At 54.3% G+C, this 9,015-nt stretch overlaps 1 protein-coding gene across 1 annotated transcript in view; it reads left to right on the top strand.

Annotated features, from left to right (window-relative positions):
- Positions 1 to 6,650: 6,650 nt before the first annotated feature.
- Positions 6,651 to 9,015, top strand: part of NCLIV_026690 (putative GTP-binding protein) — a gene marked incomplete at both ends in the record, with an annotated part of 5,252 nt that continues 2,887 nt past the window's right edge. The window contains 4 exons of the mRNA XM_003882863.1: positions 6,651 to 6,772; positions 7,151 to 7,322; positions 7,950 to 8,035; positions 8,354 to 8,563. Of these exons, the coding sequence (XP_003882912.1) occupies positions 6,651 to 6,772; positions 7,151 to 7,322; positions 7,950 to 8,035; positions 8,354 to 8,563 (590 nt within the window). The remainder of the gene's footprint in view (positions 6,773 to 7,150; positions 7,323 to 7,949; positions 8,036 to 8,353; positions 8,564 to 9,015) is intronic.

Genomic DNA, 9,015 nt, shown 5'->3' with positions numbered 1-9,015 from the left:
TCCTTCACGTGTCCGTTTTTCTCCTCTCCGTCCCCGTTGGCTGGGGCCGTTCTCCGCATGCGTCAGTGGCCCGAACACCCAAAACTCGCCCCTTTTGCGGGCGTCTTCCTTCCGACGCCACGCACATGTGCGCACCGTTGCCCTTCCCATTCCTGTGTGTCTCCATGCACATCGGCGCTGGTGCCCGCTCTCCTCCTCCCGACTCGCTGTCCCCGCTTCTTCGGTGGTGTTGTCAGACCTGCCGGCGAAACTCAAACTCCACACTGACCCCGCTTCCCTTCCAACATCTTCGCTTCGTCGCCGAGGCTCTTCCGCGCGCACCTCCGTCCACGTGCTTCAGGTTGATTCTTTGCTCCCCTCAAAACCCACGCGCTCTACGGGTCTCCTCCCGTGGACGTCCTCTTTCGTCCGCTTTCTGCCTTCGCTTCGGCTCATACATATATCCCTCCTAGGCGAAGCTTTGGGCACTCTTTTGTTTTTCTCGCCCTTTGCGTCGATCCCCTAACTCTTTGTCTGTCGGCGCAGCCCCACGCGTTCGCGAGTCAGAGAAGCATGTTTTCTTTCTTCGTCTTCAGACGCCCCGCCTCGGTTCCGTCTCGCCTTTGCCTCCGTCGCACGTGCATCCCTCGTTCTGAGTCGGAGTTGCAGGAGAGGTGAGCTCCGGAGGCGGTTGGAGATCCGAGAGGTCGAGGAGATCTTCCGCTGAAAACGGCAACAGAAAACGAGAAACCCATGAACGCGCAGAACCCCTCGCTCACTTCGTTTCGCGCACGACGAAAAACAGCGCGAGGCGAAAAGCTATTAGCAGAGGGGGAAAGAACAGCGAGACACACACATCGAAGCGTCCTGATGGCAGGAACCGGGCATTTGTTGGTCCTGTGTCGCTTCATGGTCGAGAGCTTTAGAGAGAGAACAAAAACGACTGGGAAGTTGCCTCCTGCACTGCCTGTACACTGCCGTCTCGACAGCGGAACGTGCACCTGCTTCCCTGTCACTCGCGATGCGAATGACAGACGAGCCGACGCATGCGCCCTCACCTGATAGAGCTCTTAAGCGCGTTTCGCCCTTCGCCTTTAGAATGTCTTCAATCGTCTCCGGGCCTTCGCCAAACCAGCCGAAATTGTCGGCGATCAAATGCACTGCATGCATATGCAAACCAAACCTCCGGCCAAAGCATGGAAAAGCAAACGCCTTGTGCACGCCGTTGCCGGCGACCGGGCCGAGAGCAGGGTTTCTCGCACAGGAACAAAACGGTTTATCTGGAATCCCCTCAATCCGAATATGCTCTTCCACATGGTTCTGCTTCTTGTGGTTTTTTACACTCAGCAGAAAGCATGCACCAATTCATGCAGAAGCTGCGCAAGTCGACAAATACATATATATATATATATATATATATATATATATGTATATATATATATATACGGCAGCGTCGATTTGTAGGTTTTACATCCAGCTGCTTGAACGAAGATTAATAACGTTTAAAGCCTGACATGTACATCGACGTGTACGGAGAGTATGCAGCTTGGAGCACACACGCAGCCGCTGTGGACGCGACGGTACTGGAGTGTCGATGTCAACATGAAGAGAAGCACCGCACGCATTAGATTCGATGTAGTGTTCACATGCCTTATATTTCTATCGTCACATATGAAGACGGATATGGGGCATAATAGATTAGATGTAGTGTTCACACACTTTATATTTCTTCGTCAGATATGAGGACGGATATGGGGCATAATAGATTAGATGTAGTGTTCACACACTTTATATTTCTATCGTCAAATATGAAGACGCATATGGGGCATAATAGATTAGATGTAGTGTTCACACACTTTATATTTCTTCGTCAAATATGAAGACGCATATGGGGCATAATAGATTAGATGTAGTGTTCACATGCCTTATATTTCTATCGTCACATATGACGACGGATATGGGGCATAATAGATTAGATGTAGTGTTCACACACTTTATATTTCTTCGTCAGATATGAGGACGGATATGGGGCATAATAGATTAGATGTAGTGTTCACATGCCTTATATTTCTATCGTCACATATGACGACGGATATGGGGCATAATAGATTAGATGTAGTGTTCACACACTTTATATTTCTTCGTCAGATATGAGGACGGATATGGGGCATAATAGATTAGATGTAGTGTTCACACACTTTATATTTCTTCGTCAAATATGAAGACGGATATGGGGCATAATAGATTCGATGTAGTGTTCACACACTTTATATTTCTTCGTCAGATATGAAGACGGATATGGCGCATAATAGATTGGATGTAGTGTTCACATGCCTTATATTTCTATCGTCACATATGACGACGGATATGGGGCATAATAGATTCGATGTAGTGTTCACACACTTTATATTTCTTCGTCAAATATGGAGACGCATATGGGGCATAATAGATTCGATGTAGTGTTCACATGCTTTATATTTCTATCGTCAAATATGAAGACGGATATAGGGCTGTGTCCGAGGGTCAGGAGTGCGTCTGTCAGGAGCATGCGCTCCTTTGATGTTTTTCTTTGCGTCTCTTACAAGACTCGCAGTGAGGGCACTTTATGATGACGACGCCGTTGTGGTAGGCGCGCTGTAGAACAGGAGCGAAAGGAGGCGAATTGTTCCAGCAACGCAGAAAGCAAAAAGATTGCTTGCGCACGAGGAGAGACAAGAATCCCGCAGCATGCGAGAGACACGGAGAGACGGGAACGCGGATGGAGGCAGAAAACGGAAAAAGGCGAGACCCCATGGGCTGTGTGAGTGACAGCTGAAAAACAGGGGAAACAGAGGAAGTGAAAAGACAGGAAGTGAAAAGACAGGCACGCTTCGCGCTGAGGAAAAGGACGGACCAGTGGGGACGCAGCCGGGGTCAGAGGGGAGGAGCGAACTTTCTAGACAGTGAAGAGGGCTGCGAGCGACAGGACAGCAGAGAAGTAGGGGGAAAAGGGGAGTGTGAAGAAAGCGAAAAACTGTCTCACTTTTGAGAACTTTTTTGCCGAGCGTTTTCCACACGGCCGGCACGTAAAAAGGAGGACGTAAACATCAGAGGCCGATGCTGCTTCCTCGTCGCCCTCTGTCTTTCTCAGTCCCGTTCCCGGAACTCTGGTCAAGTCGACCCTCACTTGAGGTAAAGGCAAAGAGGAGGAGGAAGAAGAAGAAGGAGGATGGGACGGAGAAGAGGAAGAAGAAGAGGAAGAAGAGGAAGAAGAAGGGGAAGGAGGGGAAGAAGAAAAGGAAGCAGAAAGAGAAGATGGTGACGAACGGGACAAGTAGGCGTCGCGGTGCGACAAGAGATGAGGAAAGGGTGTAGACGGAGAAAGAGGCAAGACCGGAAGAGAGCGAGGACGGAGGGAGAAGTGATTGTGGGCCGGATTGTCCGAACGGCGCGAAGAGAGCGAAGAAGGAAACGGCCCACGAGGAGGCGCATCAGGGGAGCATGACGGCGTACAAGGCCTTGAAAACGAGGCATAGAAGGACTGGAAAGAAAAGGAAGGCGAAGAGGCGGGGGATGTTAGGCAGACACAGGAGAGGCGAGCGACGCGCGACGGAGAGGTGGAACACGAGGAAGACGACAGGGAGATAGGCACCCCTCGCCTCCTGAGTGAAGAGGAAGAGAAGAGTCTTGCAGCCATCATTTTGCGTTCTGTGTCGAAGGATATCCCGGATAAATGCGAAAGGCGTTGTCTCGAATCATGAACTTCTTGCAGGTGCCGACTCGTGCCTTTTCCCCTTCCCTTTCTTCTTCCGGCTGCTCTTTGCTTCCTCTCGAACCATCCCCTTCTCCCTCCCTTGGTGACAGGAGCTAGCCTCGCTTCTCCAAAACTGAAAACAGGAAGCAGAGGCAGAGAGGCCTGAGCCGCGAAACAAAGCCGCGGGAAAAACCTCCGAGTTGAGACGAACACGCGCCTGGCGGCCTGGCGGAGCAGCAGCCACGGGGACCAAAAAGCAGATTCCGGTGTACATACACCTCTCCGATTCCCCTTGCATTCCAAGGAGGACTCAGGGGAGACGAAACGTGGAGGAGCTGAGAAGAACGAAAAGGGTAGAGTAAGGCAGCAGACTGACGACAAACGAAGAAAGAATAAAAGACGGTCACAACTCGCGCGGCAGCCACAAGAGAGGCGGAAGAAGTAGAAAAACGAAGAAGGCGAGAGAAAAAAGAAGTTTGAAGCCTTTTTCGCTGTGTCAAACCTTTGCCGTTGTGAAATCGATTGACACGATAATGAGAAGTCGATGCTTGGAGGCCCTCACGCTTTCGCGTTTCTCCCTCAACCTGCGTCGCTTTCCTGGCTTCGCGTTTGCTTAACTTTCAGGAAATGGGAGATCTACTCATGATCCTGAGACGAACTGTCGCATTTGCCTCCGGCTCAGTCGGTTTTTTTTTTCTGTACCATTCACTGTCGCGCGCTTTGCTGCATGCGCGGCGGTCGAAATGGCGACACCCATGCATGTTGACGGCGTGTATCTCGGTTTCTGTGTCTCGCTGTCTCTTTTTCGCAGCACAGCCGATGATCTGAGCAAGCTGCCTCTATCTATTCTAGCTTTCGTTGCTTCTCGTTATTTCCAGCTTCTTTCCCTCCCCTAAATCCTAAAGACGAAGGCATCTGGATCTCCTTCCGGAGCTCTGAGGTCAACAGCGGGACTCGATTGTCTTGCCTACGATGCCGTTTCGATGTTCTTTTCCTTCGAGCCGCGCTGGCATGCACGCTTCCTGCGGATTCGCGTCGTTTCTCTTCCTCACAAAACAGCTCTGTTCAACGGTCACCTCGGCAGAAAGAAGACCAGCGGCGGTTTTGAGGGCATGCAAATTTGCTCTCTGCGTCTCCTCTTCCCTCGCTCCGCTTCCCGAGGTGTCGCCAGCCGCTGCGCACTGCGTTCCTGCCTCTGTGTCGTCCTTCGGCCGTTCCTCGATTCTCTTCAAAGTTCTTCTTTCCCCTCTTCCCTTCGTCCTCGCTCTTCCTGTTTCTTTTCTCTTGCTCCTCTCGGTCGACAGGGAGCGAAAAAGCGGGACGGCGGCAACGGAAACGAACAGCCCAAAGTCAGCGAGGGAGGTGGGAGATGCCCCGGTGTACATACACCTCAACATAAGCGTGACGTGCCACCATCACAATGGCGCGCTGCTGGAGCTGCGAAAAACTTCGTTTCTCTGTCAGTCTTCCTGCGCCAAAACACCGGCCGTCCTCAGACTCGCTGCCTCTCGCTCTTTCCCAGTCTCCTTCGCTTCCTCTATCCGTCCTTTTGTCTTTCCACCGCCGCTCTCCTCCGCGTTCCTCTCGAGGTTCTCCAAGTTCTGGTTCGACAGAGGCTGTTCCAGAGAAGCCGGACGCCGGTTCGCGCTCTTCGGCCGTAGGTGAAGCGCCAGAGAGGACCGCGTCTCGGATTTTCTTGCGAAAACACCGCGAACAAAGACGCGATGGAACGGCCACGGGTGGCCCGGCACCGCTCGTCAGAGTTCGCAGAAATGAAGACGGAAACAGGCCTTCCAGCTTCGTCTGGAAGTGGGAAAATGTTGAGACGTTCTCGTCGATCTCGTGTAGCGACAGGGGAGAGGAAGGCCGCGAGTCTCCTCCTTTCTCTTGCTCATCGCCTCTCGTGCGATCTCACGCGTCCTTTTCCTCCTCCGCACGATGCCACGTCGGCAGCCGCGCCTCGGCGTCCTCGCGCTTAGCGCCTTCCTTGCAGACCCCGCCGCTTCCCAAGCTGCCTCGCAGGTCTTCTGGGAGGTGTCGAAATAGTCGCGCCTCCTCGTCCTCATTTCCCTCTCAAACGGCCAACTCTGTTTTCCCTTCTCTGTCCCCACCTTCGCTCGCGTCACCACTCCGTCCGTGTCCAGCGGCTACCGCGTCCCAGCTTCGCTCTCTTTCTGTTGCGACTCCCCCCTTTTCCTTGTCTCCTTCGTTGTCTCCCTTTTCCCCTTCTCGCTCTTCAATATCTTCTGCCTCTCGCGAAGTCGGCCTGTCTCTGTGGTGTTCGCCTTTGCTTTCTCCATTGCGTTGGCCTTGGCGTTGCTGGTCGGCTTGTGGTATTTCTATTCCTGCTCCTTCCGCTTTGTTTCTCCAACGCTTTGCGAGTTCGGCGCGCCTAGAGCGCGTCGTCCGTGACGTGCAGGAAAGCCGGGCGCAGCACGAACGCGGCGCTGACGGAGGCGCGAGTTCGATCCGCTTCCTCTCAGAGACGCGAGAGGAAGAACCAGTGGCGGGGAGGGCAATAAGATCTGCCGAGAGCGAGGGAGACAGGCTCTCGGAATCCACCCGACGGAAGAGCTTCTTCAGGTCTCAGCCGGGACGACGACACCGACGCGGTCACCGCCTTCGACGGGAACTCTCGCCGGAGCACGATACCTACGCGATGGTGTCTTCCCTCTCTTCCGCCTCTTCGTCCTCTTCTGCCGCCTCCTCTTCCTTTGCTCCTTCCTTGTCTCCATCGCTGTCTGGAGCTCCAGCCTCTCCTGCGCGTTCACTTTCTTCCTCTTCTCTCTCGTCTTCCTCCTCTTCTCTCTCGTCTTTTTTGTCTTCCTCCTCTTTGCTCTCGCCTTCTTCTCGGTCACCGCTCTCGCGTTCTTCAGAAGCTCCATCTGCTTCAGGCTCATCCGCTCCGCGAACGACGGAGAAGTTGCGCTGGGACGTGATGCAGAGCCTGACGGAAGAGGACGTCGAAAACTTTCCTCGCTACGAAAAACCGTTCGTCGATTTCATGTGGTGTGAGGCCAAGGCCGGGAACGGCGGGAAGCCGAAGAAAAATGCGGTCCGGTAAGGGAGGTGCACGCGCAGAAAGACGAAAACAGAGATAGAAGGGAAAACAAAACGCGGAAGCAAACAGTCGAGAGACAAACAGGCCAAAAACGAGGAGATGAATTCACGGTTTACGGACACGCGCGGCCCTCGTGCCAGCATCTTTTCCTCACAAAAATCAGACGTCCACCGTTCCCCCAAGCCTGTCTCTCTAGTTCTTTATCGCTCTCTCTAGTTCTTTCTCGCTCTCTCTAGTTCTCTCACGCTCTCCCTAGTTCTCTCACGCTCTCTCTACTTCTCCGTCGCCCTCTCTAGTGCTCTCTCTGGATCGCTGTCTCTCTCTCTCTTTGTTTGGATTCCCCTTTCTATCTTTCTGCATTGTCTGTGTCTCCTCAGGAGTCGCAATTTCCGGGGACCTGGCTATGGCGGCCACGGGGGCAACGTGATTTTGGAGGCAGACGTCAAATGCGGGGATTTGCTTCAACTGGAAGAGAAACTTCGCGCCGATGATGGCGGTGACGGCGAGGGCACCAGCAGAGGCATTCACGCCAAAGACAAAGTGGTCAAAGTAAGCGAGGCGCTTCCTTGGACATTCGAAACGGGCGGAACGTGGCATTAAAGGCACGTGCCGTCGAGGCGAGTTGTTCGTGCTTCGACACAGACGGATGTGTCCCTCGTCGAAAACGCGCTTTTTGCCATGCCAGGACAAACGCGAAGCGCCCGACGGCGCTGAAGCGAGAAGCGCCTTCGCCTTCGAGATTTCGTTGCCCAGCAGATAGCCCCTAACGGGCGGTGGCTGCCGATGGCTGCCGATGGCCCTAAATGCGTGGCAACGTCGCGGGTGTGATTCCGACAGGGCGCCTTCTGGATTATGCCCACATCCACGTGTCCGTCTCTGTTTTCAAGAAGTCACATCGTATCTGTATCTATATATATGAGTGTGTGCTTGTCTGCTTTTGCATTGCTACTCTCGCGTTCGGCAGCTGGGGCCTGTCGCTGCGGCACGAAGCTGGGCGCACACTGGAGCGAGTCTGGTTGTGGCGTGGCAGGTGTCCTTGCACATGACGACACTGGTGTTCGCAGATCGAGGTGTGCACCCCTATCTCCACGTCCTCTCGTCACTCTCTTCGACTTATCTCTGTTACTCGCCAGCTGGTTCGGGTCTGCTTCCCGCTCTTCCTCTTCTCTGTTTCAGGTGCCCGTAGGTACCATCGTGAGGAAGCGCGTTTCCACCGGCCGTCTCTCTCCCGAGGGGCGGCGGTACAAGCAGAGTCTGTTTTGGTAAGCGGGCGCCGGTGCGCAGGTGTTTCGCTCTTCTCTCCCCTTTCTCGCCTTGTGTATCGCCGCCTCCGGGATCTTCTGCCTCGTCCCAGGCGTCGACACAAACGGGGCTCTGGGCTAGTCAGCTATGTTAGCGAAAGAAAGAGGAGCTTTTGCCGCATGTGTGCCTGGTCGCCCTCTTGCCAGTTGGGATTCCCCGACACCGCGCGTTTCCAGCTGAGGCCGGCGTTTCTGTTGCTTCGCCGACAACGTCTGTGTGCATGCTCGAGACCCGAGCGCTCCGCTGCCTTCTTCTCACTTTGCGTTTTTCTCGATCAGGTTCCAGTTCCTCTTCGACAAACAAAGCCTGACAGTCGCTGCGGGAGGCCGCGGGGGCCTCGCGCCGAGCACGTTCAAGAAGAAAGACGGCCGGCTGCCTGAGCCGGGCGAACGAAACTTCCTGGAACTCGAGCTGCGCCTAGTGAACGATGTGGCGCTTCTCGGCGCACCCAACAGCGGGAAAACGTCGTTCGCAGCGGCGGTCACGAGGTGAGGCGAGAACGCCAACTGCAAGCGAGACGGCGAGAGAAGAACAAACAGAGGAGAACAAGACGAGGGAAGGGAACAACCGAGAGGCGAGCGGGGCATCTTACCCCCAGGGATCGTGCACCGGCGGTGAAAAATTTGAGGGCAGCACACCGTACGGTTCCCCATGTTCACGCACTTTCGGTGTCGCCGAATCGCACTTAAGGGATGACTTTCCGGATCCCGCTATAAACAGCTGGAACAACTGGCATATGCATATATATACATATTATGGACCCAACAGCGAGCGTGCGCCACGCGCCAGGAACCGAAATGTGACTCTACAACGGCGCGGTGCATGGCTCGTCCACAGACGTTGAACGTCTCTGAGGGATGCGGCGACGAGCGCGCTTTTTCGAGCCCCGAACAGGCAGAAAACCCCTGGGCGCGTTCGATGCCACGAGAGCCTGGGGGGG

Source organism: Neospora caninum, chromosome VIIb (genome assembly GCF_000208865.1).
Source record: "Neospora caninum Liverpool complete genome, chromosome VIIb".
Taxonomy (NCBI): domain Eukaryota; phylum Apicomplexa; class Conoidasida; order Eucoccidiorida; family Sarcocystidae; genus Neospora; species Neospora caninum.
Note: the sequence above shows the minus strand (reverse complement) of the source record. Positions and strands in the feature narration are given on the sequence as shown.